The 19,396-nt window shown below is 44.4% G+C and overlaps 1 protein-coding gene, 1 long non-coding RNA gene and 1 other non-coding gene across 4 annotated transcripts; 2 read left to right on the top strand and 1 right to left on the bottom strand.

Moving 5' to 3' along the window:
* The first annotated feature begins 234 nt into the window (after positions 1-234).
* On the top strand, positions 235-1,016 carry LOC140856093 (uncharacterized). Its single transcript, XR_012139482.1, has 2 exons — positions 235-497; positions 588-1,016. It is a non-coding gene; the product is annotated as an uncharacterized lncRNA (long non-coding RNA).
* Positions 1,017-1,251: 235 nt separating this feature from the next.
* On the bottom strand, positions 1,252-1,333 carry TRNAS-GCU (transfer RNA serine (anticodon GCU)). Its single transcript has one exon. It is a non-coding gene; the product is annotated as a tRNA-Ser (tRNA).
* A 120-nt stretch (positions 1,334-1,453) lies between these two features.
* Positions 1,454-18,885, top strand: LOC105041895 (uncharacterized). 2 transcript variants are annotated; one of them, XM_010918962.4, is made up of 2 exons: positions 1,454-2,592; positions 18,615-18,885. In XM_010918962.4, exon 1 carries the CDS (start codon positions 1,553-1,555, stop codon positions 2,561-2,563), a length of 1,011 nt encoding a protein of 336 aa, XP_010917264.1. In that variant the 5' UTR covers positions 1,454-1,552; the 3' UTR covers positions 2,564-2,592; positions 18,615-18,885. The 2 variants fall into 2 exon arrangements, with proteins under 2 accessions (XP_010917264.1, XP_010917265.1); XM_010918963.4 differs by having other exon boundaries at positions 1,455-2,592; positions 18,632-18,885.
* Positions 18,886-19,396: the final 511 nt, after the last annotated feature.

Here is a 19,396-nt window from a genome sequence, read left to right as displayed (position 1 = left end):
TTTTAGATGTAATCTGGTCAGACATGAGCAACAAGCCCTGTACAGTTATCATGTATTTTCTCATGTAAAAGGGAATCATTTTGAACATATAATACAGATACGCATAGAAAAAAGGTTGAATTGTAATTGAAACATCTAGCATGTCACCATAGCCTCAAGGAAGTATAACTACCAGTTACAAGATCATCTACATGATTTTCGTAGATGAGTAAATATAGAAAGAAGAGACGGGAAAACAGTGGATGAGCAGGAACATGCAGAAATATTTACCTTCTCTTTGCTGTGGAACCAGTTTCTCTCTCTCTCTCTCACACAGCAGGTGGGTTGTTAGTCTGGGATGAGGGCCATCATTTTAAGCTACTTTTCATATGGTTGGTTGTGAAAATAGCAATATGCTGTTATCTTTCCTAACAGTTAATTGTGATTATTTTATTGCTAGGTTGGTCAGGCACTGGGCATTGCAACTGCTTGGTCAAAGCATCCTCTCGACGTCCCTGGTATGAGTGGCTGTTTGTCATCAGTAAATGTCTTCTCCCAGGATGCTAGTCTCTATTCCTTCAACTTATGTTGCTTTATTGCCTCTCCAGGTGTCTTGGAAGTATTAGATGTGCCCAAGCTGGAGAACATTTTGATTGGTCCGCGTGTTGGCATCGAGTGTGCATTGCACCCGGTGGAGGTTCGCCGTTGCTGGTGGTCCACTTAAAGTGCCCCAAGGGACACTCTGAAGCCGCCACGATGGCAAGAGGCAGCGGCGTAGGTTCCATTGTTTTCTGCCTTTACTCTGGCATATGTCTTATCTGGAGTACATGAGCAAATTAGAAGCATGTTGAGGTAGAATGTGACAAAAACATGTATAAAAAATTAATTGCCAAGCGATATTTAAGGGGGCATTTTAAAAGTTTGGGAGTCTCATCAGAAACTTTTCTGAAGCATAAGCAATATGTGCATATTGGAAACATCTATCACTTTTCTGTTCTGGGAGACAAATTCTTTAGAATGCGTTACTATTTATAGAATTTTGCCCGTTTCTATGAATGGCTTTATTTCTTAATGAGAATAATGGCTGTTTTTTGAACAGCAGTCCAGATCTCGACTAAAATTCTCCGGTTTAGCTTTGTCGGCTAGTTGATATAACCGTGATTATTGGCTAATATAGCGAAAAAAAGGGTGAAAATTTAGGTAGGCCATTTACGGTTTTCTAAAAAAAGATGACGGCCAATTAGGAATTTTTAATTAATGAAAAAAAAAATACGTCGCCTGAGAGATTCGAACTCTCGCGGGGAAACCCCATGTACTTAGCAGGCACACGCCTTAACCACTCGGCCAAAGCGACGACATGGCTAGGTTCCTGCCTTCAAAAAATAATCTAACAGTTTCGAGGGCTTTTCCATAATTTCCTTGTCCCAACAGTGGCCGGCGAGCGCAGAGCCTCCGTCCCATCGAATAAAGGCCATCCATTGGTTGCTAGTCCACACACCCACCGCACCAAAAGTCTTCCCCACTCCGATTTCTCCTAGGAAAACAGGGGGAAGAGAGAGGGAGGCGGAGAGCCATGTCGTCCTCCGCCGCTCTTCCGCCGAATCAAAACAACCACGCCGCCGGCGCCGGCGGTGGAGAGGGCTGTGCCGCCTCCTCTGGCGGCAGCGCTGCGGCCCATCAACAACCTCTGACCTTCTGGTGCCATGAGTGCGACATGAGCGTGACCCTCCTCCCCTCTTCCTCCCCTGCCCCCCTCCTCTGTCCCCAGTGTCGCGGCGACTTCCTTGAGGAGATGGAGCTCCCTCCTTCCCCTCCTCCCCACCGCTCCAATACCCTAACCCTCTCCCTCTCTGACTCCGACTCTGATATCCCCGACCTCGACCTCCTCGCCGATTCACTCGACGAACCCCGCCGCCTCCGCCGCGTTCCCGCTCAGGCCTACCTCCGCCGCCTCATCCACCACCTCGCCGCCGGCGACGACCACCCCCTCCCGTTTCCCATCCCCGTCCGGGGCCCCTCCCCTGCCCCCAAATCCTCCATCGACGCCCTCCCCACTGTCCAGATCTCTGACCCCTCCCTCTTCTGCGCTGTCTGCAAGGACGAGTTCCCCCTCCAATCCGACGCCCGCCAGCTCCCCTGTTTCCACCTCTACCACTCTGACTGCATCGTCCCCTGGCTCTCCCTCCACAACTCTTGCCCCGTCTGCCGGTTCCGCCTCCCCGATGACGACTCCTCCGCCGCTGCCGATCACCGCCGGCGCCGGATGTCTGTCCGGTTCAGGAGTTTCTTTGATGATGACGACGAGGATGACGGTGGCGGGACCCTGGCCTTCCGGACCGCGCTCCAGCATATCAGGAGGAGGCACCGCCTGGTGCTGCCGGAGCGGCCCTCGGCGTCCGCGGTGGTGGAGGCATCCCCCACCCAGATGGCGCAGGCTGAGACAGGGTCGGCCGGCCCGGCCACCAGCGGGGAGACGGTGTCCTCGGAGTGGCCCCTGGGAGGGGTTGGGGGGCCGGCGGGCGGAAGGGTGGATGATGAGGGGGATGCCGTGATGTCAGATATTAGGGAGGATTTGTTCGATTGACTGGGTTCATTTAACTTCAGAAATTGCAGGTACTGTTGATTTTGATTTTTTTTTTTTTTTTTGAAATTTTAACTTCAGTTACATGGTCCAGTACAATCATTCGTTCTATGTCACATAATGAACTTTAGAAAACTGTGATTTGGAGGTAAAAGTTAATGAGATCCAGTTAACTTAGGTTCTTTTAGACATTAGAAATTGCCATAAGATCTTCACTTCACAATAATCCTGTTCACCGTAAAAAGATGGTAAGTTTATGGAGTTATGGTGGCGGTAGATTGAATTGTGGTATGAAAATGATGATTTCATGTATTATCTGTAATTTGATCCACCGAGTGCAGGTCTTTATTTTATAAGTTCTTGCAGTGATCTTATGCACCTTTGCTTTATTTTATTTCTGTATTCTTTTTGTTTAAATATTTCAGAAATAGTATTGAATAATTTGGAGGGATTCATTTGATGGGGAACCTTGGCAGCAAATAAGTCCCTCAACTAAGCAGTGAGTGATTTAATTTATAGGACCTGCAGTGTCATACAGGAGTGGGTGTTGTTTAGTCGTCAGTTGAAGTATGTTGTAGTTTAGGTCGCTTTGACAGTTGAACTTTTGAAAGCTACCATGCAATCCTGAAAATGGAGCCTAAGGCCAGCCTGATAAGTCACTTTCATCACTCCGTCAAACTCATATCCTGCTGCATATTTTGAGAATTCTCAAATGCATTCATCCATGCTGCTCCATTCTTGCTAAAGATTGTGGAATTCAGTGAATAAGGACCACTGGTACTTGATGAAAGGAACTATCCTTTATATGGACTTGCATCTCTATCCACGCTAGTATGTTATAATCTCCCTGGCTGTCTGTAGGACTCTTGGGGGCAGCTTCATCACATATATGTTGTGCTTGACTGTATCACAATAACGTAATGAACCTTTCTTCTTGGTTCCAAGTGAAATCCTCAATGCTTGTGACGAAACCCTGAAAACTTTGCATGATTTATCTTCCATAGCTCTCTGGAACCTTGACTTTCACCAAATTCTTTGTTATCCGCATATCATGTTTATTTTAGCTCATACATGGGGACTGATATGGCAAACTGTAGGGCCTTTGTGATAATAGACAAGAAGTATGTTTCCCAAAATTTGTAGCATTGCAACTTCAAAATATTATTCAGCTTGCTATTCTCTCCTTTTGACCCTCCTATTTTGCTATCCATGATCTTCAAAGTTCTAATTTGCGGTCTTGTGGGGACCATTAACATGTTTCAACTGTTGCTGGTACCATTTGCCAGAGTTGGCAGCCCTGGTAAGTTGTGATCAGCATGTGACTAATTTTGGTGAGGGAGAGCAGCATCTTGCTGCCCTAAAATTAGAAATCTGAATTACATTGTCTAGTGATGTCCAATGGCTGTTTTTCACATGCATCATGAGGTTTAATCTGGACATTTTGTTTTAAAAGCAAAGAAAAGGGCTATCATGCTTGAGTTACCTCTGTCCAAGCATTTCAGGATTTCTGTAGCTATGTCAATCATTTTGCTGATGCTATCCATCTGCTTGCTAGTAGCATGGTTACATGTAATTGCCATTGCATGTTATGGTATGCTCCAACCTTTCACGTATTTCCTCATCTTATTGCAATCTCTCATCACAAAACTGCATTATTTACTGTTAGTTGTGGAAGAAACTCTCAAGCGGTGGATCTCCTGCTCCTAAATCAGCATTGTAAAGTCCTATGTAGGACCTCCCATAGAAAACCTGGATCAGAAACTAAACTTTGGAACACACACACAGACACACACATCTATGTATATATTGGTATTTTTCAGAATGTTTCAGCACTAAGGAGCACAACCATTTTCCAGAAGGCTATAGTCAACCTTGGGTTGACAAACATTTGCTAGATTCATCCATTCAGAAGAAAACAGAGAACTTATCAATTTTTGCAAAACTGAACTTAGTTGGACATCTAAACATCTAGATTGCACTAATAGTCCCAAAATAAGACTAAGTGGGACTCCTCAGGTATGACGACTCTTCTTTGCTCTTTCTTAGCGAAAAGAACTATTAAAATCTTTCCTAAAATAGCAAAAGTTGTCTCTATAGAACCCCAGATAATAAGCTATCAAATTCTCTTTGAAACCCAATGCCAGCAACTCTCCTATGCTGGCTTCACCTAGATGTAATGCATGTCTTGTATACGATCTTCCTATTCAAAAAGGATTAAAAGCTTACTAAAGCATTGCCCCAAGATTTCATGTAGAAAATCATAAGAACTTTGAAAATACCTAACTTTTTGGCAAAAGATTTATATTTAAGACCTTTACCAATTGATAGTCACCAAAGAAAGACTCAGTTCAGGGCTTTCTTACAAACCTTTCAATGCTTTATGAGGAATGCTTGATCTTTAACTCAATTGCGTCAAAGGAATATGTAGGGAAGAAAGATTTTTTCTAACCCTATCTTAAAGTGGCATCTTAGTTACCTGTCTTGAAGTGGGTATGGTACATATATAGGACAAGTTTGACCGTGAACACTGAGAAATACTCGTTGATTGTTTATATTGGAGAGCGGAATTGCCTTTTGAATTGATAGAAGAAGGTGAAATCCATGTGATGTAACTATTTGAATAAGTTGAGGACTTGGGCAAAGCATGAAGGCATGATAATATATGGATAAAAAACAGTTCAACTATTTCATGGTGGATAGAACTGTGGGATTATTGATAAAGCTGTTTTATTTAATCCTTGTTCTGGATTAATGGAAAAAAGTCATACAATCAGACATGTATGGCTGGTACCTATATGAGTGGAGTGCATTAGTTGTTTCAGGTTTGGGTAGGGCTACAGGAGAACCTAGCTATTCATGAGCAACTCAGGCTAGGCTTGATAATTGGTTAGTTCAAGCTTGTTTCCTACAATCAAGCCAAACTCAAACATCTTTTAAACTTAGATTCATAAATGAACCAAGCTCGAACACTTTCACTTTGCAAGAATAAATAAAAGCTTAACTCAACTTGATTTTATGCTTGCCCATACTTGGTTTGGATATCAACGGACAAGCTTGAACCTATGTTGTCAATTTGCTTGAGGTTGATTACCCCTTTTATATAACAAGTTGAATCTAAGTCAATTAGTGGGCTCGACTTGGCTTGTTTGCACCTCTAGAGTTAGATCGGGTTGAGGCTCAAGTGCTCTAACAATACCAGCATTCTGAATTTAATATATTTGATAAATAGTTCAAGGTTTTAAACAATTACTCAACTTGTGTATTAAATAAGTGACATGGCATGACATCATGCCCTATGTAATCTGTTTCATAAACAAGTAGAGCTGGCGTGCATCATATCAGTTAGGATGATATATGGGGGCATGTTGGTGCTAAACTATGCGCGAGCCAACCGTTCTTACTATGCGCAAGCCAACCTTTCTTCCTTGTCATTTGAAGGACAGGGTTTCAAATGATGATTAGGAGAAGAGAATTGGTAAAGAAGTTTTTGGAGTCTAATAAGGAATGATGGAAGAAGTTTCCTAACATTATTAGCATGAAAGGTTTTGCAAGATACTTATTTTTGTGTATTTTCCTCATATATCATGTAGTGCTAATTATATGCAAAAAAAAAAAAAAGGGAATCATCACCCATTCTTTTGGTTCTGATTATCATTGGGATTAATGTAGAGAGTTTGGTAGCTTGTGCAAGTCAGAGGAATGATGTAGTGGAAGTTATACCTTGGGGTAATGTTGTTGAGGTTTTCGGGGGAAGTCAAGGTCAATTACCTCATTAGTGACACTTAAAGGTGATGCTGCATAATATGCACTAGGTTGGCGTAATGGAAGTGGAGAAATTAAAGGAGGATTAGCACTAATAGACAGAGAAAATGGGTCGATGTGGGAGGCATTGAGAAAAAGGAAGAGGAAAAGAGGTGGCTGTTGATGAGAAAGAGGAAAGGGCAAGGGCTACAAAGAGGATAAGGTGAAAGGAAGAGAATCGAGAAGCGGAAGGTACTGGAATTACATATTTAATGGCTCAAATTTTGTCCTCATTTTCTTCCAATAATAAACTAAGGTTTTAAGATTTTGTTGAGTTATTTTGTGTTGGTCTATGTTGGGTGGATGTCTGGCCAGGACATCACTTCCCAAGATCTTTTCAGTACCACGCGATGCAGCAGGAAGAAAGAAGAAACAAAACAAAAAGAAAAACAATCAAAATACGTGGATCAGCCATAAAAGTGCTCGCCTCCACGGGGCATGCAAACTTCACCATGAAAAAGAAATTTTACAAGAGGAGACCTCATCCTCAACTCTTGTATACCCAATTCTCTCTCACCTGAAGTTTTCCTCACAAAAGCTCTCTCTCTTGGAGACCCCCCCTAAACCCCTGAAGAGCCTGGCGACCGCTGTCTAGGAGCCTCCTGCTCCTTCTCTCTCAGCACGTCCGCCTCTCTCTCTTCAATCGGGTTCGTACGGCTCTGTACGGCGAGAAGCCCGAACCACTGAATCCTCTGTTCGTCATAGGTCCTTTTAAAGGGTTAAACAGAGTTTAAACCTAATTAGATTAGGTTTAAGAGTCCTAAACAAACCAAATCAGCCTCCTGAACCGTCGGATCGTCACCGAAAATCACCTGGGCCCTCCGATCGCGCTCCGGTCCACGGAATAGTGCCGTGGACCGCGAGAAACGCGTTGGAAACGCCCACGCGGTCCACAGGCCCCGCCGTGGACCGCCCGATCTACGGTGGACCGGGGCAAAGGGCCAGCAGATCGTGCCTGGGCTTGGGCCGGCTCGCGCGCGCGGGCCTGGGCCGCGCGCCCGGCTGGGCCGTGGGCCTGGGTCGCGCGTCCCACGCGCCGCCGCCTGCGACCGCGCTGCTGCCGCCCGCCGCCGGACGCCGGCGGTCCTCCGCCGCCTTGATTCTCGTGCCGACTTCAAAAGCTCGTATCTCCATCCGAGCTCCGATTCAGGTGATCTTGGTCTCGTTGGATTCCGTTTTTCGCTGCGAATCTCGCTGTAGGCTCAATGTGGGCTGAATCTCGAGGCGTCAAATCCTAACAATCTCCACCTCGACTCGATATTCGGCCTCCTCCAAACTTCGAAAGCTTCTGGATCTCCTCGCCCCCATGCCCTAGGGCAGTCGCCTGCTGATCATGGATGGGCAAACATGGGAGTCGAGCTAGGCTGCTCGATCCCATCTCCGTCATATGCTGTGCTCCTCTTGACCTGAGACCTGCTCGGGGCATCATCCTGCGGCAATAAGAATCTCACCTTGCGACGTCGCCTCTCGTCCTCCCGAGTCTCCTGTCTCGTGCCCGATCCACCTCTTGGAGCTCCACCTCGCTCTGGGCTCCGCTTGGCTCCCGAAGCTCCACCTCGCACTGGACTTCTTGTCAGGTAATAATGTCCTCTGCTCCCCTTCTTCCCCTCCAGCACAATCCTATCGCCGCATAGCACCCTCAGGATTTCTCCACCAGCTACCGTCCTGTAGCCTCTCGAATCCAGTCTGCTAAGTGAGATAAGATTCCACCTGAAATCGGGTATGTATCGGACCTCCCCCAATCTCCTCACTGTACCGTCATGTGTCCTCCAGCTGACCGTCCCAATGCCTCTGATCGCACAGCTCGATCCATCCGACAGATATACAGTGCCCTCACTGTTCTCCAGGGAGTCAAGCTGCTCCTCTCTGCAACATACATGATAGGGGCATGCAGAATCTAATATCCACTGCTGGGAAGAAGTAGATACCTCGTCAGATATCTCCAGGACATCTCCATCTGAATCGCTGCCGGCCGTCGCTACAGCAGCCACCGTCCGATTTTTAAGTTGAGGGCAATCTCTGGCTAGATGTCCTAACTCCTCACACCGGTAACACCTGATTTTGCTCAAGTCCCTCCTGGATTTGGACCACCCTCGTTGCGATCTCCTGTCGCTTCGTCTACCGCCTCCTGCATCTCCAGAAGCCACCAAAGCTGAGCTACCGCCACCTGAGCTCGAAGCTGGGTTCTCCTTCCTGAGAATCTCGTTCTGGAGTATCGCCGCGGTGACCTCGTCCATCTTGATAGTGCTCTTCCCCATTAGAAGAGCAGTCACCAAGGACTCGTACGAAGGTGGAAGCGACGCCAGCAAAACCAGCGCCCTGGTCTTCTCCTCAACGTTCTCGCCAACGCTGAGAAGGTCGGTGAGGATCTTCTGGAAGTGGCTCAGATGCTCCTGCACGCTCTGTCCCTCAATCATCCGCAGTTGGTAAAACTGCCTCCAGAGGAAAAGAGTGTTGGTGAGAGACTTCGCCATGTACAACTCCTCGAGTTTCGACCACAGCACCGTCGGGGAAGTCTCGCTCAGCACATGGATCACCACCTCATCCGCCAGGTACATGCGGATGGTACTCACCGCCTGCATCTGTAGTCGTTTTCAATCCCGCACCTCCATGGTGGTCGGCTTCTCATCGCACAAGAGAGCATCGATCAACCCCTGTTGGATGAGCACGTTCTTCACCCTTGCCTGCCACAAGGAGAAATTGCTCTTACCATCGAACTTGTTGATCTCCATCTTGATTGTTCCTGTTTTCTTCATCTTCAGTCTTGCTCACCACCACTGCAATCTGCGTCCCTGTACCGCCTTGCTCTGATACCACTTGTTGGGTGGATGTCTGGCCAGGACACCACCTCCCAAGATCTTTTCAGTACCACGCGATGCAGCAGGAAGAAAGAAGAAACAAAACAAAAGGAAAAATAATCAAAATACGTGGATCAACCACAAAAGTGCTCGCCTCCACGGGGCATGCAAACTTTACTATGAAAAAGAAATTTTACAAGAGGAGACCTCACCCTCAACCCTTGTACACCCAATTCTCTCTCACCTGAAGTTCCCCTTATAAAAGCTCTCTCTCTTGGAGACCCTCTCTGAACCCCTGAAGAGCTTGGCGACCGCTGTCCTGGAGCCTCTTGCTCCTTCTCTCTCAGCACGTCCGCCTCTCTCTCTTTAATCGGGTTCGTATGGCTCTGTACGGCGAGAAGCCCGAACCACTGAATCCTCTGTTCGTCACAGGCCCTTTTAAAGGGTTAAACAGAGTTTAAACCTAATTAGATTAGGTTTAAGAGTCCTAAACAAACCAAATCAGCCTCCTGAACCGTCGGATCGTCATCGAAAATCACCTGGGCCCTCCGATCGCGCTCCGGTCCACGGAATAGTGCCGTGGACCGCGAGAAACGCGTGGGAAACGCCCACGCGGTTCACAGGCTCCGCCGTGGACCGCCCGGTCTACGGTGGACCGGGGCAAAGGGCCAGCAGACCGCGCCTGGGCCTGGGCCGGTCTGCGCGCGTGGGCCTGGGCCGCGCTTGTGCGCGCCTGGGCCGCGCGCCCGCTTGGGCCGCGGGCCTAGGTCGTGCATCCCGCGCGGTCCTGGGTTGCGCGTCCCGTGCGCCGCCGCTGCCACCTGCCGCCGGACGCCGGCGGTCCTCCGCCGCCTCGATTCTCGTGCCGACTTCAAAAGCTCGTATCTCCTCCATCCGAGCTCCGATTCAGGTGATCTTGGTCTCGTTGGACTCCGTTTTTCGCCGCGAATCTCGCTGTAGGCTCAATGTGGGCTGAATCTCAAGGCATCAAATCCTAACAGTCTAGGTTTGGAATACCAATCTTGTCGAGGCAGCCTGACTACTAACTTAGTCATCCCTGTTTGCTATGCTGAATCCAACCTGTTTAATAAACATATTTGTTGAATTAGCCCTAATTAAGATCTGGGTGCTCTACCCAAACCAGCTTATTTTATGTCAATTTTGAGTTGCATCCATGTGTCGTGCCCAGGATTCCCAACCTTAGTCAATTGAACATAGAAATTTACCATTTATTTTTTTTATTGTGATTTGGCCTTCATGATCTGATTGCACTTTTTTGTGTTGTAAATCTATTGATTTTTGTGAATTTTGCTTGGTCCAATCCTTGCTTGCTTTAGCAAAGGTATATGAGTAAGTTTTATTGTTGTTTGGTTGTACTTTCTTTCTTTCTTTTTCATATTATAGTATCTTGTTAGTAATTTATCCTATATTGAAATTCTTTCCTGGAGTAGCTAGCCCTTTTGGGTTTTGACTAAGTGGGTTAGAAATTTGTTTCTTGGTCATCTTAATGACGAGTTAAAAGTGAAGGATATGCTAATCATGAAAATAGAATTCCATATAAGATCTTGGTCAGTCTTTTCCATTGACCTCAATGAGAAAAATGCAACTAGAGACATTTTTGGGTAGCTGCTTTGGGAATTAGTCCATGTAATTGACCTAAGTGGGCCGTAATGATAGTATAATCAGGTAATAAGAGGTCGCCACATAGAAATGTAATTATCAACATGGGTGTGTTGCTTGGTTTGATGAACTGTGAGGTCATGTGGAAGGAGTACCACATCTTGTAAAGTTCCGATATGTGAAAGACACGGTGGTGTACAAGAAGATTGAGAATGTTGTGTATGATGATAAAATTTTTACATATATTAAAAAAGCATTGATAAATCAAAATAGTTGGTCATAACAAAATATTCTGTGCTTTAAAAATAACATAGATAATTTCCATTGTTTAGTCATCATTCAAATATATGCACTACATGCCAGCTTCCATGTGATAATATGAGCATCACAACTCTAGTGTTAATCCTTGTTTATATATTCATCTAGGGAAGAAACCCCATACTGTAGAGGTATTTAGGAAGTATCTTTGGTGTTACTTGAGCGTTTTGCTTTTTTAAATTTTCAAAAGAATTGAATGTATGGAAAATAAGCATTAGCATGGTTTTTAGAATCGTCTCGAACTGGATGGTTCGGGGTGTTCCGAACCGGACCGGCGGAGAATTGGGACGGTTTCGGCTTGGAAAGTGGCACATGTCGGCACCGAAGGAGAAAGAGAGGGAAAGAGAGGAAGAGAGAGAGGAGGAGAGGGAGACAGATCACGACGCTATCGGTGGCTCATTTTGGCTGCCGGAGGGCGGTGGAAGCCTCCGTAGTTTGGTTCGCCCGTTAGGATTTTGAAACAAGAGAGAAAGAGAGAGAGGGAGAGTGATTTATTGGAGGGAGGCGCAGCTGGCGGAGGGTCCGCCAAAGCTTGTTGGGTGGCCGCCATGGCCACTTGTTGGTGGAAACCGCACAGGCGGATCCACGGCTGTGGAACAGGGGTGGTGGCCCCTTTTCCTTCATTGCATTTTTAGCTTTGGCGGGTGGCTGCCATGGCCACCTGTCAGTGGAAACCGCGCAGACAGATCCTCTGCTGCGGAACAGGGGTGGTGGCTTTTGTTTCTTCATCGCATTTTTTTTAAAACGCGATGAATAGTGAAGCTGGCAATTGGTTTGCTGGCTTCATTTTTTTGATTTTTTTTTAAAAAGGCAAAAACAGTGAAGTTGGCAAATCAATTGCCGGCTTCATATTTTTTCAATTTTTTTAAACAAATCATCCCTGTTTCACACCCACGGTGCTGCATGTGTGGACTTCGCCGTCTGGCGGCCACGGCGGCCAGTCGGAGAGTCGGCCCCTCCGACTCCTTCCCCTCCCTCCTTTTCTTTCTCCCCCCTCTCTATTTCTCTCTTTCTCTCTTTTCCTCCTTTTGATTCGTTTCTTTTCTTTATGTCGGTTCGCATCGGTTTGGTCCGGTATGGATCCGTACCGACCCGTATCACCGGCTGGCCGGCACGGGCTCTGATACTGAGTCCGCAAACCTAGAGCATTAGTATTGTGAGGATCGTGCAGGCATGTGCTTAGTCCCACATCAGTTGCATGCCGGGAAGATTCTAGGTAGTAGAGTGAAGGAATCCAATAACTAGTTTTGATTGGTCTTTTGTTGATGAGATTCTGGGTAGTTACAAATGGTATTAGAGCGGCCCTAGGCCATGGCCAATATGGACTAAGTGATCCTATAGCATGAGCCCTTTTAGAACTGATTACAAGTTGATCGTGGTCTTTGTGATTACATCGGGGTGTTTGTGATTGCACTGTCTTTGATATTAGACTTTTAGCCTGGCAAGGATGCTGAGGCTTGTAGCAGGGGAGCATATGAGGAACCATGCTAGCATGTGTTTAGTTCTACATCAATTGTGCACTGCAAGTAATCTAAGTAATAATTATTGGTTAGTCTTGTTGGTGAGGTTTTGGGTCATTACAAATGGATTTTATGCAAGGACTTGAGCGGGCATGTGTTTTTTCCTATGGTTGTGCATTGGGGAGAGCGTAGATAGTTATATAGGGCTAAGGAACCCACATAACAACTTCCTATTTGCAACAACCTAGAATTTCACCCATAAAAGGCTAGCAAAATTCTTCTTGATGCATGACTAATGTGGGACTAAACACACACCTACACAGATTCTCATAGATACATATCTTATGCTTTGCTTGCTGGCTATGATTTATTTATTCATTTTCATAAATCAGGTTTTATTGGTAGATTTGATAAAGTAGGTTTCAAAATTGACTTATGCAAGTCCTGACCTTGTCTATTATTTTGTTTGCATGTACTTTGTTAAAACAAGATTGAGATAGTGAGTAGTAATACTGAATGTTGTATTGGTTGGTAGCAATGTGTATCTAATTGGACCGTGCCGTACTGAGTGTTGGTTGCCCAACCGGCTCTTGTATTAAGCATGTTAACACAGTAGTAGATTGGTACCGGTATGGGTTCCAGTATCGAGATGGCGTACCTTGATAGTAATAAAATGCTGTTTTGTTATCTTGTATTATTACTAATTAAATTGAATGTATGAAATATAAAATATGAATAAAAAGTTCAAATCGATCATCAAAAAATGTAACAAAACTTAATTAAATAAAAGGTTGGGTGATTAATTAGATATACTATAGTGCTATGAACTTAGTGTTTTTATAAACCAACATGTAAATCCAATAAAGCCAACTATATAAAAAAATTAAAAAAGCAATGTTTTGTACGTAGTTTTGGTAATGAACATGGAGAAACCCAATGCCTAGAGGTGATTGAAAGAGAAAAATGCCCATCATGCAACCAATGTTATGGTCCTAAAAAAGGCCCAAAATAAAAACCATCCCAATGACGAAAACGTGAAGCATGTAGCGAGCAATAGAACCTCTGCATAGCATTCAACAACAAATGGTATAAAACTAGTGAAGATCAAAAAGTCGAGGCAACAGTGAGTCAAGGAAACAACTTTGTGAGCAGGGATGATCTCTTGGAATCTGGTGACAGGACCAGAGACAAGCCTTGTTAGGTGGGAATAAAACAAAAACACCTTGAAGGGGAAGACGGTGATTTGCAAGAGATGGTGCCAAGGTGCACAAAGGGCTTAGCATGATAGATGACCAAGCAAAAGAACTTTCTATGCAGGAAAAGGGTTTGTATACAGGTTAAAACTGAGGGATTCTACTTAGACGTTATGAAAAAGGGCTTTTGGTGTTAAAAAATTAGAAGAAGACGAAATGTAGAGGTGGAGGGGAAGACATTTGAGCATGAGGATGAGATGAGTAAATCGACTAGTCAAAGATACAAGGGAATGTGGAAGAGGAGGATATGATCATGCATGGAGGGATTCATGCATGATGGGGGTCACCTCATCAATAAGTTGGGTTTTATGAGATCGCATTTTCTAAAAGATATGGATCTACAAGTTTTTAATAAAACACATTTTTTGAGTTTCTGAAAGACCAGGTAATCTAAAACTTGTTTCCTGGGATTTATCCAAACAACTGTTTGGGCAGAACCTGTTTCATGTCATGTTAGAGGTCCTAGTTTTGATAGAACTACAACACAGAACAGTGCTTTAGCCATGTTCAACAATTATCAGTGTTCAATGCATATCGGATATAGGTGCATATGCACAGTTTGAAGCAGTCATGCTTCCTAACGGACCTATGATAGGCCATCAATCTATGCCTTATGATCCCTACCTTGAGTAGCCGATTACATCATTATACAGATAATGCTAAATGAGAAATGAAGATGACAACCTGGATATTACATGAATTGTCACGCATCTTGTCTGAAGTAAATCTGAGACCAGTTTCGGCTAAAAAAGAGAAAAGAACTTGAATCGACTTTGCTTAAAAATCCTAGAATTATTGCTAGCTTATAGTCTGGTTTCAGTCAGATGGCCACTTAATCGTCCAATAAGTAGTGTGGGCTGGGCTTTTTCTTTTTAGGAAAAAAAGAAACTGCCTCTAGAGTGGATGCAGTTGCCTTCACACTTTTTCTGATGAAGTCTAATGACATTGTGGATTCTTTTTACATTCTTCCCACCCTTTGTTAAAGGAGGTTTCATTGCTGTTATCTTTTATTACTTTCCTGCATTACATGCAACATACAAGGTTGGAGCAAGAAATGTAGAGAACATGCATGGTAAAGTTTCTTAGGGTGCGTTTGGTTAACCACTAAAACAGTATTTTTTTTGCTTTTTGATTTTTGAAAAAAAAAATCAAAAAGCAATGTTTGGTAACACCACAAAAAGCAAAAAGTAAAAATCAAAAAACAAAAATAATTGCTTTCTGTGGAAAGCAAAATTTTTTTGCTTTTCAAAATTTGCTTTTGCTTCTTTTTGACTTACCCCGACTCTCTCCGATGCTCACCACCTCCCCCTCCCCCTCCCTCTCCCTTTGGTTCTCTGCCTGCCTGGCCGGCGAGCATCGCCGATCGGCTCCGTCCTCCTCTTCCCTAGCTTCGATCCCTCCTCTCCTGCTACCGACCTCGGCGCCTGGGCCGCCGTCACCCCTCCCTTGCCGCCGGCATTGCCATCCGCCTCTCCTCTCCCCACCTCGGCTCCCACCTCCTCGCCCGCCACCTCTTCTTCTCCCTTCCTATCCCTACCGACCCCTTCCTCTAGAATGCCCTCATCAAGTCCTCCCACGGTCGCGACCCCAACTAGGCCATCCTCATTTTTGCTCTCGTGCTCACTGTCGGCATCCCTGCTGACGAGTTCTTCTCTCTCGCCCTCAAGGCCTGCTCCCGGGCCTCTCTTCTTAGAGAGGGCTCCCAGATGCACTCGTTCATGCGCAAGACTGAGCTCTCTTCGAACCTTTATCTTTAGAACTTTCTTATCGATTTTTATTCTAGATGTGGGCTCTATGAGTTTGCTCACCAGCTGTTTGATAGGATTCAGCATAGAGATTCGGTTTTTTGAAACTCGATGGTCGATGGGTATGTTAAGAGTGGGAGAATGGGCGCAGCAAAGGAGCTTTTTGATCAGATGAGAGATGGAGATAAGAATCTGGTAACTTGGAACTCTATGCTCGCAGATGTTGCGTTTGAAAGCAATGGGATTGGAATTGATATGGCTCATTAGTTGTTTGATGAAATACCTGAGAGAGATTTGGTTTTGTGGAATATGGGCAGGTGGTGGGATTTCTAAGAGCTCGTGAGTCTGGTAAACAACAGTAATTTTTTTTTGCTTTGTGCTTAATAGCAACTTATTACCAAGCATACTTTTTACTTTTTTGCTTTTGTTCTGTAGCAAAAATAAAAAAAAAAAAGAAATACTTTTTAGAAAGCAAAAAATCAAAAATCAAAAAGTGTAACCAAACGCACCCTTGTTTATAAGTTGCTTTAGTTTGGATGGTGAGACTTCTCATTAGGTAATGACCATTCATGAGCATAGTTCATTCAGTTACTCGTCCCTTTAATTATATATATAGAACCTAGATCAAGGATTTAGGTCTCAGTAGGATGTCCCGCAGGACACCGGAATAATGTACCATCCCATGTGTTGGAATAGGACTGTCCTGCTATCGTCCTAGCATCAGCCTCTGTGCCAAGTGTTGAGACAGGATGAGACGACAGTGTGTTCTGTTTTATAGGAAAATCAGAACAGTCCCATTCCATGAGATTTAAAACCTTGATGCGGACTAAAGTAGCTATCCACCTGAGATGATTCCAACAATAACGAGGGAGAACCCTAGTTGTCTTCAGCATTTTCAGTTTTTTCACAATGTCTCCTATTATGAGGATAAAATAGCTTCTGCTCCATTTTTGAGTCCTAGAGATTTTGGCAATTCAGGTGCACAGTGGTCGAAGGTATTTTAAAGTAGAAGAGTGAAGATTATGTTAGTTATTCAAATATTGGTAGTAGCTTCTGACTTTATAATACATCAGCATATTTACAATTGGCATTAAAGTTGGAACCAAATGGGCCCGAGTTAGGCTTTTGTATAGGTTGGGTTCGGCTGGCTTGGAAGAAATTTTTGAGCGTTGAGAGGACCAAGGCTTGAGATTTTTTTTTTTTTTTTTCAGGACTCTTTCTGAGCCTGACCTGAGCTTGAATCTGAACCTAGCTGGAACCCAAACAGGCTCAACCTAAATGGAGCACAAACAGGCTGGACCCAAGACCAAACTCCTCTGGTCTCTGACTGCAACAAAGTGTGTAGCCTGGGTGCCGGAGGGTGAGATTTGCCCACCATGATAGTTGTGGATCTTGGCTTGCAGGGTAATACCCTTCGATTGTGATCTAGGCCGGTGGTGAGGAAGAGGTGAGGAAGTTCCTAACGGTTAGGGTCGGAGGAGGAGAGGGAGAATCAGGAGGAGGATGGACACTAACTCGGAGTCCGAGTCACAGAGCAATGGGAGGCTTAGGGACAAGTTGGTTGGCAGCATTTTAAGTTTTTGCCTGAGTAAATACTTAGGTAATTTTAGTTTAGGGTTCTTGGAAGGGGCAACAACGGCAGGCTTCTGGCTGGCGGGCTTCCTTGAGGTAGAGCAGCCATGTCCACTAGCTGGAACACTATGGCTCTGCCATGACAGCCACTTCGATGATGATGATGGCTAGGAGGAGATGGAGGTAGAGAGGAAGAGAGTGGGGAGGGGATCGGTGGTAGGAGGGAGGGGAGGGCTAGGGGACAGGAGAGTGTGAAGAGGAGATAGCAGCATGTGGTGGAGGGTTAAGAGTGGGGAATAGGGGATTTAGGGTTATGGTTAGGGGCGGTCTGTGCTAGGCCAGGTCTGAATCGGGCTTCAAACCGGGCCTTGTTTTTATTTGTGCTCCACCACCTGGGTCTGAATCCCAGCTTGAACTCCCTTGGACTCGGCCGATAACCCAACCCTCCTGGCCTGAGCCCATTTCCAACCTTCATGAGTCTTGAGTATTGACTGGTTGATCCAATATCAATGTTTGTCGGACATGTGGCACGAGTATCATGTCCAGGTGTCTAAGTTTTGAACAAAGATCAGATAACAGGGAGATGTCCGTTTTCCATAGACATTTTAGATATGAACAAATGTATGTGTATAATGAATAATTTTTGGACCAATGGCTTTGTAACTTGTTAGAGCTTGCAAAAACTTTACTTATTTTAACTTGAAAGCTTCTTAGATGACATCATGGTTTGTTGATTTAAAGTATCACGCTGAGTAACATGAATTGTGCACAGCAACATGGTACAGGTATGGGATCTGATACGGAGATTGGGAACATTGTTTTGGACGCATACAAAAAAACCAAAAATTTGAATTGTCTAGGTAACACTGCCCAGTCTCATCTAGCTCTTTGTGCTCCCCCTTGTTCAGTCTTCCTTTCAAAAGGTCAACACTTCCAGAATATCTTGCACTTGATGATCAATCTTCTGTCTTCATGCCTAAGAAGCCTCAATTGTACAGCATGTGCATTATTGGTGAACAGGGGTATTAAAGTAGAGGAACACTCCCTTTATTGGGATGCTTGTGCATATCACACCGTTAGCTAGATCATGCTACCAGCACTACATGCCCGATTTTTATTGCTGCTAAATAGACAAAGAAGCTGCTTTTATTAGGATTTTGGGCGCATCATTCTTTTGGGCATATTGTTTGGTTGTCTAAGTCATGCTACCTGGATTCTCTCCAATTTATGTTGATGAAATAGACAAAAAGGGTTTGATATTTGAGTAGCTGCTTCATAAACTATATGTTTTTATTCTGACATATCTGTGAGTCCTACGAATGATTTGCATGTCTTTTGACTGCTGCAGATTGTTGTTTTGCTATGATGTATTGAAAGTTGAAACCGTCATCTGGATGAATTTTTGCTGTTTTTTCAATTCTCATTTGATGATCTCTACCACTCATTTTACCAGCCTTTCTGCTGTGCTCCTAAGATTTTGTGCATAGTTTGTCGTTTTTTGCAGCTTATGTATTGTAGCTGTTACCAGAAATCCATCAGGAACCTCAAAGATTTGCCCCTTGGGATATGCTTGGATGATTGCAGTCTGCGACTGTAACCTTCTGGCTTGTAGTAATTTTATAATATTATGCATTTATTTCCTTAGTGCATAGACTGAAGACCTCACTTCTACAATAATGGTACTGCTGCCCCTTGTACATTGATTAAACTTATTTTTCCAAGTAATACGTATTTGTGTGACTTTTTTTCTCCTTTTCAGTTGATTGATGTTCTGTAATTGAACTTTTGTGCTCATTTTGTTGCATGTTTGTGAATATTGAATAAAAGTTCCATAAATAATGGTAGTAGATCGGTAACTTCTAGCATGGATTACAGCAAGGATGGCAACTTTATCAGATGATGTTAAAAGGTGATGCTGGAGAAAATTTCAGGACTGAGATCCTGAACGGATCAGTAAGAAATTTTTTATTTCTTAAACTGGTCGCTTTAAAATGTTAGTTTGCAGTAGTTTACCAGCATGAATTATAACTTTGCTTTGTGATGTACTTGGTGAGAAGATGGTGAGAGCCATTGAAGAGTGCAATAAAAGCTCCTGGTTTTATCTGTGGGCAGGACGCCTCATCTTGGTATGAGAATCTACCCTTTCTGGTGCCTGTTTGGATGTATGTAGAGGACTGTAAATAAAAGGGAGAGAAGATCACTTCCAAACAAGGGAAAAGAGGGTAGAGAAAGAACGTTGGACATGAGGGAAAAGAAAAGAAGTGGATCG

The sequence above is a fragment of the Elaeis guineensis genome, chromosome 3 (assembly GCF_000442705.2).
Source record: "Elaeis guineensis isolate ETL-2024a chromosome 3, EG11, whole genome shotgun sequence".
NCBI classification, from domain to species: Eukaryota; Viridiplantae; Streptophyta; class Magnoliopsida; order Arecales; family Arecaceae; genus Elaeis; species Elaeis guineensis.
The sequence above is the reverse complement of the archived record's forward strand: the minus strand, read 5'-3'. Positions and strand labels throughout refer to the sequence as shown.